Source organism: Pavona decussata, unplaced genomic scaffold (assembly GCF_977016875.1).
Source record: "Pavona decussata unplaced genomic scaffold, jaPavDecu1.1 SCAFFOLD_366, whole genome shotgun sequence".
Taxonomy (NCBI): Eukaryota; Metazoa; Cnidaria; class Anthozoa; order Scleractinia; family Agariciidae; genus Pavona; species Pavona decussata.
In genome coordinates, this window is record NW_028145742.1 from 1,145,493 (window position 1) to 1,160,983 (window position 15,491).

At 40.4% G+C, this 15,491-nt stretch overlaps 2 protein-coding genes across 2 annotated transcripts; both read right to left on the bottom strand.

Moving 5' to 3' along the window:
* Positions 1–129: 129 nt before the first annotated feature.
* LOC146452617 (uncharacterized) lies at positions 130–15,216 on the bottom strand. The gene is made up of 3 exons (XM_085097706.1): positions 15,084–15,216; positions 7,827–7,921; positions 130–5,047 (listed from the first exon to the last, which is right to left on the bottom strand). The coding sequence occupies exon 3, from the start codon at positions 4,990–4,992 to the stop codon at positions 1,000–1,002; it is 3,993 nt and encodes a 1,330-aa protein (XP_084953832.1). The 5' UTR covers positions 4,993–5,047; positions 7,827–7,921; positions 15,084–15,216; the 3' UTR covers positions 130–999.
* On the bottom strand, positions 9,713–11,606 carry LOC146452618 (uncharacterized). The gene has a single exon (XM_085097595.1). The coding sequence runs from the start codon at positions 11,443–11,445 to the stop codon at positions 10,501–10,503; it is 945 nt and encodes a 314-aa protein (XP_084953721.1). The 5' UTR covers positions 11,446–11,606; the 3' UTR covers positions 9,713–10,500.
* Positions 15,217–15,491: the final 275 nt, after the last annotated feature.

Sequence of the window (15,491 nt, forward strand, 5' to 3'; positions counted from 1 at the left end):
TTGGCAAACTGATACTAGAATTCATGACTTTTTTGTATAAAATGTAAAAGAAATATTTTGTATCAGAAAGTACCGTAAACTAGTGCCTTTCGATTTTATCGAGAGCGAAAATATCCAGTAAAATATATATGCTTTGATTTTTCCCAAAATTTATTGAATACGAGACAGAATAGAATAATAATAAGAAATCTGGCGTTAATAGCCAGTACAGATACAGATACATTTGCATTCAATTCGTGAGAGAAAATGAAAAATGACTACATCAATTGTATAATAAATAATCATGATATTTTTGTAATATTAAATAGATTATCATGAAAATTCTTACGGAATTATTTCAGTTGTAAATTAATGAAAACATAACAATCAATAAAATGGAAAGTTTACAAAACTAAACGGGTGGTCGAGAGATACTTTTCAGTTGGTTATACAAACCACTTTTGCTTTCGTTTTGTTGATTAATTTTTTTTTTTTCGGTCAGTTTTTTTTCTGGGCGTTTACAATAGTCTTGATCAGGTCCCGGTTGTTCAAGGCGAGGTTAACTTAACCTTATCTAACAACGTGAGGTGATAAGTATCAGTTCTAATTTCTTGTGCATAATTTTCATATGTTGCTTTGTGTAATTATTTCATCGCTACCTTGTTGCTTTAAATGCTTTCAAACGGCAACTGAATCAACAGATTATCTTTAACCCGCTTTTGACCAACCGAGCCTGGGGAAAAAATTATTATTCTTAAGTTCAAATCACGAAATTCATGCTCTATTTGTATAACACTCGGTGTTCTTTTTGACATCCTTTCAAAGCGTACGTTCAGTTCAATAAAGAGTTCCGTTTAATAAATCAGGAACATTCTGTCTTCATTCCGCACAATTGTTGCAAGGTTTACATAGTCTCATGTCTGTTCACATGCGGATATCCTGAAGTATTCACTTCATAATATCGGGGACGTTCTGCCAGATTGTCATAAGCGCGCATTGCACCATTGGAAGGTAACACAGTCACATGATAGTACAGCATGTTTTGGCTCGTTTAAGGGCGTTTATCGAGAGCATGTTGCCCAGTTGGCGGGTAATCTCCTCATTCATTTCTAAATGTTGTACCATGATCCAGGCGTTGGGATTGTTACTGAATGGATCACTTCTCTCCAGGTCAGCTTTGTGTATTTTCTTTTCGTCTCGCTGTTTTTGTTTCACTGCAAATTCTTCATCAACCGCATCCTCGCTCTTCTCCGGTTCTGTTAAAAGTACTTTCACCGTTTGCCCCTGGAGACATGTCTCGACTTTCGGTTCTTCGTTGGCGGCCTCTTCGTTGCTGACTCGAACTTCTTCACCACTGGTTTTCGGCTCGGTTTTATCTTCGGATTCACGTTCAGAAACTCGCATTGCTTCGGCATCTTCCGTTTTGGGTTCGGTTTCTTGGTCGACTTCTGGCTCAAAGTCTCTTGATTTCTCTTCCTCGGAGTATTCTTCGACGTCACCAGTCTTGTGATTATTTTGTTGTTCAACTGCCGACTCCATGACTTCGGTTTCCGAAGATTTTACGACATCTTCGGCTTTTGGTTCTGTTTTGTGCTCTCGTAGTGATTCGCTGACTTGTGATGTCTCGGTTTCCGAAGATTCTACGACATCTTCGGCTTTTGGTTCTGTTTTGTGCTCTGCTTGTGATTCGCTGAATTGTGATGTCTCAGCTTCCAAAGATTCTTCAGTCTTGTGTACAGTTGTGGACTCGGTGACTTGTAATTTCTCGGGTTCTGAAGATTCTTGAGTATCTTTGGTTTTCGTTTCTGCCTCCTGCTCTGTTAGTGGTTCGCTGACTAATGATGTCTCAGCTTCTGAAGGTTCTTCGGTATTGTGTACAGTTTGTTGTTCAACTGTGAACTCGACAACTTGAGTTGTCTTGGTTTCGAGAGACTCGCAAGGTTCTTCGGTTACTGACTCTGTATTAAATTGTGGCTCGGTCTCTCGTGTTGTGTCGGCCTCCGTAGATTCTTCGGCATCCTGGTCGACTGCTGACTCGCTGGCTTCTGATTTTTCCGAATACTGTTTGGCATCTTCGGTTATTGGTTCTGTTTTGTATTCTACTTGTGGCTCGGTCTTTTGTGATGTGTCGGCTTCCGAAGACTCTTCGGCATCCCGGTCGACTGGTGACTCGCTGGCTTCGGATTTTTCCGAATCATGTTTGTCATCTTCGGTTATTGCTTCTGTTTTGCATTCTACTTGTGGCTCGGTCTCTCGTGTTGTGTCGGCTTTCGAAGATTCTTCGGCATCCTGATCGACTGGTGGCTTGCTGGCTTCGGATTTTTCCGAATCGTGTTTGGCATCTTCGGTTATTGGTTCTGTTTTGCATTTTACTTGTGGCTCGGTCTCTCGTGTTGTGTCGGCTTTCGAAGATTCTTTGGCATCCTGGTCGACTGGTGACTCGCTGACTTCGGATTTTTCCGAATACTGTTCGGCATCTTCGGTTGTCGCTCCTCGTTTCTGGTCGACTGGGACTTGTGGTTCGGTGACTTGTGACGCCTCTTTTTCCGAAGATTCTTTTTCATCTTCGGCTTTTGGTTCCGTCGTGTCTTCGCGGTTTGTTTCGGCCGCTTCCAGTAACTCAGTTTCCGAAGATTTTTCTTCGTCTCCAGTGTTCGGTTCCGTTATGCCTTCCGATTTTGTATCGGCTACTTGAGGTTTCTCCGTATGCGAAGATTCTCCTTCCTGGGTTTGTCGCAATTCTTCGTCTTGGGGCTTGGGTTCGGTTTTGTGTTCCGCTGCTGCTTCGTTAATCGATGAAACAACAATTGCGGATACAATTGTGAGGTCGGAGTCATACGCTTCCTCATCGGTGTCTTCTTCTTCTTCTGTCATATCGTCATCACTCGTGGGCCTTTCACTGGAGCCAGCCTTGTCACCAGTGCTTGATTCGACGTTTTCTTCACCGTGAACGCAGTTTTCTTTACCAATCTGCCCCTCTCTCTTCTCCATGACGTCAACCAACTCATCTATGACCGTTTTCATTTGCTCACGATAAACTCCCTGAGCTTCGCTCGATGTTTCGTCTTCGTCTTGCGTGTCGTCGCGCGCGATCGGCTCGTGTGAAATTTCATCTTGAACACCGCCTTCTTTGTTTTCTGTTTGCTCTTCCTTACTGTTCTTTTGTTTCGAGAGTTCATTGTTTGCTTGAGGATTAAACTCATCAGCACACTCATCTTTCTCTTTGGTGAACTCTTCAACAGTTTGGTCGTTAGCGATTGCCTCTTGTTCTTCATCTTCGTCACTTTCTAATTCGTCGTAATTTTCACTATCTGCGTCGTCTCCTTCACAGTTTTCGTAGTCTTTTTTCGTCCTTTTCATGGCTCGAATGCGTCCAATGTTCTCTAAATCGCTCGTCTTTCTCTTCACTGCATCGAGCGAACCTTCTTCTTTTGTCGTCTCGGCTGTTGTTGTTTCCTCTTCTGTGGCTTGTTTCGGCTCAGAATTTTCCCCTTTATCTGACTGCTCCATTTTCTTCTCATCTTCGTCGTTCTTGTTCACGATATTTTCATTTTCTTGTGCCTTTTTCTTCCCCTGCTGAGATTTGTTATTCGGAGACAAACGCTTTCTAAATGAGCGCAAAATTCTTGATTTTCTGTTTTTCTTTGTAGAAGCTTGGCTCGTTTCTTCAGCTCCACCTGTTGCTCCTTCGTTAGCCTTTATTTCCGGGCTGCTCATTTCTTCCTTGTTAGATTCGTCTTTCATTTCCGCTGCTCCTGACGTTTCTTCCATTTGTAGATCAGCTGTTTCCGCTGCGTTTAAATCGCTTTTATCTTCAGTTTTAACCGTCTTCTCTTCCAGTAGAACACCTTCCATAGCGCTGACATCATCACTTTTGCTCGCGGAATTTTTCTCGCTTTTATTTAATTCAGCGTTCAGTTCATCTTCGCTTTTCGACGATTTCTTCTTCTTAGAGTGTTGCTTGCTTCGCTTTAGGCCAAGAAATGATCCTTTTCTTTTCACATTGCCAGCACCTTTTCTTTCATTTTCTTCGGCTCTAGCGTCAAAACTTTCTTTGGTTAAATCGCTGTTGTCAAGAGCAGCAGGTTCATTTGACGTAGCGTCGATGTTTTGACTTCTCTCACTTCCAGATCCTTCAGCCCTAACCGGACTTTCCTCTTTAGCCGACTCTTGCGTTTCGCTATCGGGTGATTCATCTTCCTTACTCTTCATTGCAATATCCGGTCTCTTCTTGTTGCGTCCAAAGCTCGCAAATTGCTTTAATTTCTTTCCTTTGTTGCCTTTGTTGATTGGTCTTTCTTGTACTCCCTCGGGGGACTTGTCAAACTCTTTGGTTTTCATGTCCACAAAGATTGCACCAAGTTCGGTTTTCGCCGCCTCATCGTACATTTCCTCTTGTTGCTGCTCGCTTGTTTCGCTTTCCTTCTCCGCGGCTCCCTTTGTTTCTACTCCAGAACTTTCACCTCCGCCTTCCATGTCCTGAACAATTTTATCTTCGCCGTAGGAGAGCCTGCCTTTCGAAAATCTTTTCGAGCCGCGGAGAAACGTCAAAGACGACCGTTTGGTTTTCTTGCTGCTGTCAGCTCCATCTTTTTCATTTGCTATGTCACTTTTGACGTCTTGCTTTCTGTCGGTCGAGTCTTGAACCAATTTGGGATCTTGTGGAACATCTTTGTTTACAATCTGTTCGTTGTTTTTGTCCACTTGTTCTATCCCATCAGCTGCCATTTCGTCGCCGTGTTGTGTACTTCCTTCCTTCCCTTCTTTAGAAATAATTTGTCTCTTTTCTCCAATATTTACCATGGAATCTCCGTCATTTTCTTCGACGTTTTGTTCATTACCAGGCGAAGTACCAGCGGAACATTCCTGGCTTTTACTCTCTAAATTTTCGTTGAATTTCGCTCGGCCGAACTTTTTGCTTCGTTTGCGCTTTTTCTTCCCTTCCTTTCCAGGGTTGCTTTTGGCGCTGTCCAATGGCTTGCCTAATCCAGTCGATTTTGAACTGTCTGCCATTTTCAAGGATCTTCAGGACGTTCTCTTCGCTTCAGTCGCGTTACCAACTTGTTCCCTGCAAAAGTGAATATTTTAGTTGAAAGAAAAATGTTAAATAGGTCTACAAATCAAGGAGGTGTCAAGCTATTCAATCGTAGTCACGTGGTGTTTTGTGCACGTGAAGTTACAAATTTCCACGAGAAATTTAGCAAAACTCGTGTTCTTTTAACTCCCTTTCCTTCAATTCAATTTTCATCCTTCCAAAAAAGCTTTATTTTACGGAATCAGTTATGAATTAAAAGAGCTGCGTTATAAACTGGTATAAGCGACCAATGGGAATTGTTTTTTAAGGCGGTTCAAAGTCTATTCCACAAGTTTGCAGAGTGCGAAGGTGACACCTAACCTCGGAACCTTTCAGTGCGGCACGCGCGCGTGTGAAATTTGCATGTGAAAACAGCGTGATCTGCGAGATCAAAACAAAAATTCTGTGGTGTATGCGAAGCGGTTTGAATAAATCGTCGTACTATTAATCTTGAAACTAGAATTCAAGCTCCATTTCCGGCGTAATTCGCCGATTAAAGAGCGAAATATGCGTGCGAGAAAGAAAGAATCGGGCGCAATTCATAATATAATTTTATCACGACACGACCGAAAAAGTATCAACGTCTTAATTCTCCTTACAACTGCAATTTGTCGATGAGATGACAAGTATAGAGAAAAAAGAAGTTAATCTGTTATGTCGAATTGTTTGAACTTCGGACTGAGTATAATAAATAACCGTTTGAACACTGTGTTCATTGTGCGTTCCCGATGTAAAATGGCTGAGGTCTCAGTGCAAACAGTTCGACAAACTATAATTCAGTTTTCGTATGAAAATATTTCGGAATAGTGTATGGCTAAATTCGTTTTATGGCACTGTCTTTTTTTTTTGTTACTAATTGTACGTCAACAAATCAGTTTGGCCTCACACTGTTCTCTGAAAAAAGTACAAGATATCCATGAATATTATGCCATAACAAATTTTTTGTCCTTCCAATACTGACTACCAGACTCTTGTCTGTCCAAAGCGCATAAGAAACTCCAGGTACCTTTTCACTTGTCCAAAAAAGCAGAGAGTGGATTTCTGTATCTAGATACTCGATTGCTGACTGTAACCTTATTTTTTTAAACATTTCAAAACAACGACTCAACGGTTGAGTTTATAAGACATGTTTCCGATACTTTAATATCAATCGCCAGTTCAAGGATGTTTACAAATTTTTGACCATGTATATAGCAGAGAGTAAGGAAGTGCTGATTATAAATTGCAGAAATAATAACTGATTGTGAATAACGTGATACGGATACAAATCTGTGAAAATATTACATTTTTTTAAATAATTCGTTATTAACCGCAAAACAACGATCTTACTAAAAATATAGTAAAAAGAGACAACGAATTTTACAATTAATGTAAAATCCCCAAAATGCGAATTTTGCAATTTTTAATATATAACTTAAGTATTGTGTCAAATTTTCACATTTACTGTGTTGCATTGTGTAAATGTCAAAATTTTACATAGAACAAAATTAGCGAAGTGCAAATAAAGTGATACGGATACAAATCTATGAAATTGTGATACAATACTAAAGGGAAACAAGAAAATACTTCTATGAAAAACAAAAAGCGTAGTGACGATGACATGGAGATGAAAATTAAAGTAAAAGTGGAAAGTCCATCTTGGACTCGGCTCACACGATTTCCACTGACAGACTTAACATTAAAGAAGCTCTTCATATTGAAGGGAACGACCCGCACTGAACAAACAACTTAAATATGTTTTTCTTTTTTTTTTTTTGCTTTTTGTTTTGTATCTCATTTCATATAAGTATTTCGTTGTATCCTTTAGTATTATATAATCACTTCACAGATTTATGTCGCTATCACGTCATTTGCACAGTTGATTTGCACCCTTCAAAAGCTCTATTTTCACTGGACCCTTATAACCTGCAGCTGCCTTGTTTTTTAGGGTTAGGAACATTGTTCTGTTGTTCGTTCTTTTGTCCTTCCGACCAACCATGTAAAATTTTTTAAATGGTGCAGGTCGCCCGCCATTTGCAATTCGCTAATTTTGTTGTACTACGTAATATTTTCACATATTTGTATCGGCATCACATTTCATCACGTTTTTGTATCAGCATCACGTTTTTTCACAATTAGCTAAAATTTCTACTTTTTTTATTTAACACACCCTTCTTTCTGCTTTTCGCATAGTCAAAAATTTGTAAAACATCTTTGAACTGACGATGTATACTGAAGTATCCGAAACATGTCTTCCGGCTAAACTCAAACGACGTCTCGTTGTTTTGAAATGTTTAATACCTATTCTACTGCTTCGAAAATTCGGTAACTTTTTGTTTTGTTTTTGTTTTTCTTAGCTTTGTTGGGGCCCCCGGCGTCACTTACAAATACAGTAATATCAATACATTTATCCAGGGGAAACTCTGACTTGTTCGCATAGGCCATTCTATTCTCGATGGGGAGGGTGTAACTCTTCGCGTTAGGCGCCATATTGGATTGCTCAAAACACAAGGGACTAAGAATTAACCACTTATTTACAAGCAGAACTTTTTCTTAGCAATACCTCGAGAAAAAACGATTATAATAACTGTTGTTTGGTCAAACCTTTTTTACAGGATTTACCCTCTTTTCTGAGGAGTCGCCTACTGGAGCGAATTCTTATCAGGGAAATCAACTGCTCTGATTGAAAGGTCGAATGTCCGTCTTCAGACAAGTCTACAATTTAATGTATCTAGCGAAGCCGTGAGAGCAAATTCCAGACACATTAAGGCAAATAAGCTTACTTTGTACATACCGCTAAAACAACTTGAAAAACGTGTGATGTTCCTCTCGCGGGATGTATCATTCGCTCGCAAAGGCGGAATTCTTTTTTCTTTCTTTTTTTTAGCCCTGAAACAAATCACGAAAATAAATAAACACGTGTATTCCACCAGACCAGACCAGTTCAAATTCTCCATGACTCTTCCAAGGCGAAGGTCGAATTCCCCTACCCCCACCCCCCTCACTTCCCCCCCCCCCAACCCGCTTGGAAGGGCTACCGCGCCAAACTCTCTTTTTCGGGGTATGCTCGGGGGGGGGAGGGGGGATGCATATGTTTTGAGTTGATCGGCTCATTAAAGCGGCCTTCACACGGCAAACTAAAGTTGGCAAACTCGTGTTGGCGACCTTCAAAAAGTTGGCAAACTCGTGCCTTCACACGTCAAACTCGCGTCAAATCACAAAACGCTAAATTTGCAACATGGCCGACGTAGTGCAGGGGCACTCACGAAGAGTTGCCGCTTGTGTCTTGGTCCTATTGTATGTTAATCGCCGAAGAAGAAACAGAAAGCGCTGGAAAAATAGAAACGTTTGGACAAAACCTTATATCAGTAGAAATCCCACCCTTGGAGCGTACAACACGCTCGTCCAAGAGCTTCGCGCGGAAGATGCTGCGGCATTCAAAAATTTTTTTGCGAATGGATCAAACTTGCTTGTTTTTGTGTCTTTGTACGCTGCGGACAAAACGTCCCACAGATCTGGACAGTTTTGAACTTCCTCGATGAATTGAAAATTTGCATGTTCGTCTCCACGTCCGTCCGCCATTTTGTGAAGTGTCACGCAAATCACGTGAATAGAGCACGTGTTTTGATTGGTTGACAGTCACCAACACACGTTTGCCAACCGTTCAACCGTCAAATACGAGTTTACCAACACGAAAAAGTTGGTGAAAAAGTTGGCGAGAATAGAGGTTAGTTTTATTTGTCGCCAACAGTTTGCCAACTTGTTTGCCGACTGTTTTTGTGCCGTTCACACACACCAATTTGAGTTTGCCAACTTTAGTTTGCCGTGTGAAGGCCGCTTAAGTGATTTGCGTTTAATCGATTTACCGCGATTCATTCCAGGACATTTCGACCGGAATTTTTTCAAGTTTTCATCAGCGGAAACTTGTTACCACTCCAAACTGGCCGTCTAACACTTCGTACAATTTGTAACTTCTCCCGTTTCCAGTCTACTATCACGTGATCAAAGTCCACAAAATGAAATCCATTTTGCTTCACCGTGGTTGTTTATGGGTGTTTGCAAGATCAGCGTGGAATAATGATAAGGTTTTTTTTACAAAATGCCATCTGGCAAAGACGGCGCTTCCGTCAACTGGTCAGCGCTTAATTACGCCCTCGTTATTGCCAAGTACCACATTTTTAGCACTAGTGTTTGCAATGGCATTTTAAACTTTGAAGGCTTTGTTTTACGCCTGAAAAACAAAATCTCTGTTATGCGAACATTAGCAGTTCCAAATAATAAATTAGAACAATTTGTTCAATCCTGGGCCCCTGTGTTTTTGTAATTTGTATGCACGTGTTTCTCTGTTCGTGAAGAATGCTGTGTAAAGACTTGTAAATAATTTTAGTTTCAAACTTCACGTGCAGTGTGTATTTATATGTAAGTGTGTGTATGTGTTAATTCCGTAAAGTGTCTGAAAGTCCATGTAACCGGGTTAAGCTTTAAGCGTTATCTTGTAACTTAACTTGTATATATGTATCTCGTAAGTTAGCAGGTTTTATTTTGTATTTGTAAGTAACGTTTTCAATCATTGAATTAAAAACAAAAAAAAACAAAAACAGTCGCGGCTATATAGAGGCCACGCGGCTCTCGCTACTCCGGTTGGGCTGACACGTGCTTCGCTCAAATACAAATACACAGTCACATTTTTTCACCACAGTTTATTTATTCACAAGATTGATTACATAAACAAGCATAAGCACGCCTTTCTTGGTAAAGCCGATCACTAAAAAACAGTAATCTCATCGAATGTTGAATGATTCAGTCAATTATTCAAAGTCAAGATGATATGCCTAGCATAACGCAATACTAAAATCATTTCCGTCCAAAAGCTTCCAAACAATGGTTAAAAATGATCAAACGTTGTCGTAATTCAGTGATTTAAATAAACTCTATTTTTGTTGTCTTCATGGCAAGCAAATAAAATGTTTGCGACTGCAAATTTATGTTTAGTTTTTTATAATATGTCCTTCAAATTAAGTAACCAATTTGATTTCTTTGAGAAAAACAAATGAAGAATAGAGCTAAAACCATTTTAAAAATTTAACCAATTTAATTAGCTTGACTAGGGCCTACTCTAAGGTGCATGCGAAATTATGAGGATTGAAAAAAGCTCAAACAATATTTGGTTAAAGCGAAAGCCAAACAAAATAATCATTTCAAGCCAATTGCACTCACAGCAAACACGTGAACAGAACTCCACGTCATTATGCAACATTACATTCAAGCGCGGGAAACATTTCTGTTTCGTGATTACCGATTGGCTGAAAAAATGCCCTTAGTATGTCCGTTCTGATTGGTACGGACACGCAACGACCCTTCACCCTTTTATTTTTAACTGAAAAGCACAGCAATTTTGAAGAGCCAAATCAAATACTTGAAGCTTACTTCAGTTTGAAGGTCATTCGCGAGCTCTTATTGAAACGAAATTAATCTTCGTTTGAAATGGACTCTGTATGAGTCGTGTGAACTTTAGACTCTTCCTCGGGTTTGCTTAGCCGTTTCCTTTTCTTCACCTGAATGTTGAAACACTGCGGATATCGCTTGATTAAGGAGGAAACAAAATACAACAAAAGCTGCCTAAAGGCGTCACTGGCCTTACTGACAATAAAACTCCACAAACGAATTAGCTTAGCGGGACTGAAGTCACGTACAGACAGGCAAATTTCAAAATGAGAAAATGAGGAAAATGCGGCAACCCTAGCTCTGTTCAAACTGTTAAATGCAAGCCCCATTATGGGACTTGTCTTCTCCGCTACTAGGTCGCTGTATTCCTCGGGATTCGGGATTGTTACGACCAAAGAGTTAACGTCGGGGAAAGTCTCTTGACTAAACATGCCGGCAGGCTCTTGAATGTTCGTGGTAACATCTGAAATCACGTCTTTTGGAACGGCATCTTTAAGCAGCACGAGAAATGCTTCCTTCTCTTCCTCTACAGACCTGACGCTTTCAACGATCAGTTCGTTTCCGTCTTTGCTGCATCCTGTAAAATCGATGGCTGTCTCAAAAGTCACCTTGTTTGACTTTGGTGTTGCATTAGACCCTTCTGGGAGGAAACATTGTGCAGCTGAATGCACTCCTGGCTTCTCTATGGCTTTGGATTTCCCAAACGGCAATCTTCGGCGTGTTTTTCTCGGTTTTTCAATTTCGATTGGTGCCACTGGGGGTATGCCATCAGACTCGTCAGCTGTTTCTGTACCGGGGCGATTTCCATCGTCTGCTTTGTAGTTATGAAACTTCCAATCTTTTGGGAATCTAACCGAAGGCAGTCTTCTGTGTTTCTTCTTCTTCGTTGTAGCAGGATCGTCGGCTTTTCTCTGATCGCGTTTCTTTTTTAAGACGCCACCAAACTTTGGGGACGCACCTTCAGACATGTTCCGCGTCTTGCTGAGCTTGAAAACTCACCAGTTGAATTCTGAACTTTACTGAACAAGTGTTGGAGCTTATAAAACACACGAAAATGACACTTGAAGTGGATTATTCGTTATGTACTCTCTTGTGTCTCTCCCAGTATTGTTTACTTATGAAAACAAAGCGGACTTTATATAAGGAAAATTAGTGGTTCCGATCAAGGTCCAAATTTCATCCTTATTCGACTCCAAAACACAAGCTCAACACAAATTACAAAACCTTCGAAGTTTCTCACCTCTAGAATAATAAGATCAATAATTATTTATTAGTCTATTTATTATTTTGTTCACATATCATTTGAGCTTTTGAAACTCACGGCTTTCACTGTCAATTTTTCGGATTTTGGACCTGTGCGGTTTTCACCGTCAAGTTTAGAAAGAGACGTGAGTGGACTTAAATTTTCACTGCGTGATTTAGCAGATGATGACGAGATCAAGTACAGAATATCCATACAAAATCATAAATCGACGCCACGTGAATTAAAAAAAATAAGGTTGTCGGCTCTAAGAGGACTGCAAATTCAAACCTAAAATATGCTCAGCGAAAGAAACAGTCTTGTTTCCGGAAGACACTTGCGCTATATCTTATGGTGTGTATGGACATTTCAAAGGGGGGTGGTTTTCATAGATCTCGCTCAGTTAAATCGGCTAATAAGGTGGATTAATTTCAGTCCGCAAGAAACAGTTTTTTTGCTTCGAGTTACTCATATACAAGGACTGTACAAGAAAAATCAACAGTAACATAGAACACGCGAAAACTTGCACAAACAGCAACATTCAATTGATTTTAAAAGCAGTTGGAAACAATAGATTTGCAGGAAGGATTTAAGCGGGAGTTGTTTTTCAAAGAAAGTGCACGATGGAAACACGTGAGGAAAGGGGAGAAGGTAGAATCGTGTGAGCAGTGAATGTGTACCTTGAACCTGGCAATTGAAGTGAATGACTCATAATTTATAAATATTCCTTATTGTAGAAAGACAATGGACTTTAAGCAACGAACATTACGAGTTATGTAAATGTCTCGTGTTTGTGTACAGTAGATTGGCAGGGATGTGATGACAGATCCCCAATAGCGGGCTATATACGGATTGTCTGTGTTTATGTATAAAACTGCTTTGGTTACCGTAGAATTCCGCAAGGAACGCCCCCCCCCCCCCCCCCCGCTCCCTCTTCCCCCGAAAGTAACATTTTTTTCCAATTTATTAAGGATCATAAACATCTACTGAATAAAAAGAACCTTAGAAAGATGTACCCCCAATACCAGAGTACGATTCCGTGACGTTTTCAAATGGCTATCCGTTTTACATTTCACTCGTAATTTTTTGTTCAAAACTTTCAGTCGACCCCAGTATGGTGTGACGGAGAGAGGTTTGACAGTTACAAATTAAACCCCTAGAGGTAACAAGACTTTGCCTGTTACCCTTAGCATCTACATGTGCAGATTTTTAGCCTTTGAAAACTGTGAGTCATTGTGAGCGTAGAGCTAGGGACAAATTCTGTTCCAGGCGTTAAGACGTCTTAAATCAACGAGCTGAAGATGGCAACTACGAAACGCGCGCTTGCAGTATTACACATTTTAAAAATTTTATTAGCACTCGCTAGGAACAGACTGCAAGGCAAAGAGGTGGTATTGTAGATATCCAATCAGCAGTGTAAACATAAACATAGCATCATAAAAAGAAAATGAAAAGGCTAGTCCCATATATGGAATTGGTAACATGTTATCTCGGAGCGAAATGCACGCCGTGATATCTGAAACCTGAACTTGGCTATAAATGTGTGCAATGAAGGTCTTTCTGCTATGTTGTCAAGCCCAAACAAAGGCGAACGAGTCGGATCTTGCAAAATATATCAGTTATAAATAGGAATCTATGCAGTCGGCGAGAGGTTTGCCTGGATCCTCCTTATCTCATTACATACAACCAAACTTGGGTTGTACAAACGCTCTGTCTAGCTGGAACTCTGATCAAGACTTTCATGCAGTAAAAGGCTATAAAAGCTTCGAAGACTTAAGCTGATATCAAAAAGCCCTCTTAGGTAGTCTGCAGAACAAGCGTTAAGGCTGGTTTCCATATGATCGCAGATCGCAATAAGGTCTGCGATCCTGCGATCGTGATCGCAGACGATCGCAGAAGATAGAACCATGTTCTATCTAAAGGCTGGTTTCCATATGATCGCAGATCGCAGATCGCAAACAATCGCAATTGATCGCAGACGATCGCAGGAGATAGAACATGGTTCTATCTTCTGCGATCACGATCGCAGGATCGCAGACGATCGCAGACCTTATTGTGATCTGCGATCATATGGAAACCAGCCTTTATTTTTTAACGTGCACAAAAGAAAATATTATTTTATTATTTTCTTTTGTGCAATATTTTCTTTTGTGCACCTTACATTTAAAATTGGGGTCAAGTAGACTGTTGACCTAAACAACAACAGACAACAAAAGAACGCGAGCCATGTGGTTTACGAGAACTAACATTTCGTAATCGTCCTTGCTCCGTTAACCGGGAAGTGCATAAAACTTCTCATTTATACTTCCTCTACTAAATCTATTGAAGGTTGCAGAGTTGTTGTTGTCTCCAAGGACATTTTTTCCGTGCTGTTGAGCCGTTAACGTATGTTTTCGTGGGAGCTTGCGGAAGATAGGACCGGTATACACCGTCCATACAAAACGCTGTGATTGGTTGGAGATTTGGGGGTGTGTTTGGGGACGGACTAGCATGAACAATGGTGTGTTGCGCGTTCGCCTTGCGCTTTCTTCCGCGCGTCTAAAAAACGAGAAAAACTAAAATCACGCCTCAGTGTTCTGCAGGCTACAAAATCCATGACCGGTCTCGCTCCCTGTGACGGGAAGAGGAGAAGAGACTCTGGGAGCGTGATTGCCGGATAACGTGATTTCCGGGAAAAAAAAAATTTTGTCATCACGGGATTCCCCATACAAACCCTCTGTTTGCCGTGAAGTGGCAGCAAACCAGTTTTGCAGGCCTAAGAAAACACGAAGGATTTTGCTGGGGATTTTTGCTTTCACGAATGAGTCAACAGAGTATAAGTATGTTCCTTTACAGAGGGCCAAACTATTGTTAAAAGATGTTTCATTTATAGAGGCGCCATGTTATGTAATAGAATGCCTCTCGTGCCGAAAAGCAGGGCTTGTACTGTCGAGAATATCAGAGTATCGGTGCGATTATAAAATTCGCTGAAACTTCTGAAACACAACGTTTAAAGTGATCTACTAGCGTGCACAAATGTCTGTAGGCCGCGTGACTCGTAGAACTTGTGAAATGAAACTATAATTATAAAGTGTACTGAAATAAGAATGTGGGAGTGCTGTGAAAGGTGAAATCCTTATAAATCAGGAGAATATATTGATAAGGAGTCGTTCCAACCTCAGTATTCTTTGCCTGTTGTGAGGAGTGAAAGCCTTATAAATCACGAGTTTTTATTTGAAGGGTTCCACCTTCACAGAACTCACACTTAATGATTTCATTTCACTTTTAAAATGTCACTGAATTACTTTTGTTTTTGGTAGTTTTGTCGATTCATAGAATCATTGTACTTGAGGGAATTATCGTGTATAAATAATAAAAAGTACTTACCTTTCTGAAGCGACTTGCTCAATACTGTTGCGTGAGATGGCAGTGAATCTTTCCTGCTTGTACTCCTGTAAACATGACGTGTCAATTAAATTAAGTCGCGAAAAGAAATGCGATTTTCCTGTCAAAGTTCGTTACTTGACACGAAACGAGCTTGTGACAAGGATGTGCACGGACAGGACGACAGCGTCAACGAAAAGGCAACTTAAACATTACATTCGTGTTTTCTGAAAAAATTCGCAATAATTTCTTCTCATTTAGTTTGTGCAATATGGCCGAACTATCCAGGAGATATAATATAATGCGGTTAGGGGTGGCTTTAAAGTTCAGAAAGAGAAATGAAAATTTTAAAATCATCATGCGTTCACGTTCTCCATAAAGCATTGCGTGTGGTCCGAGTGTCACGTTGTT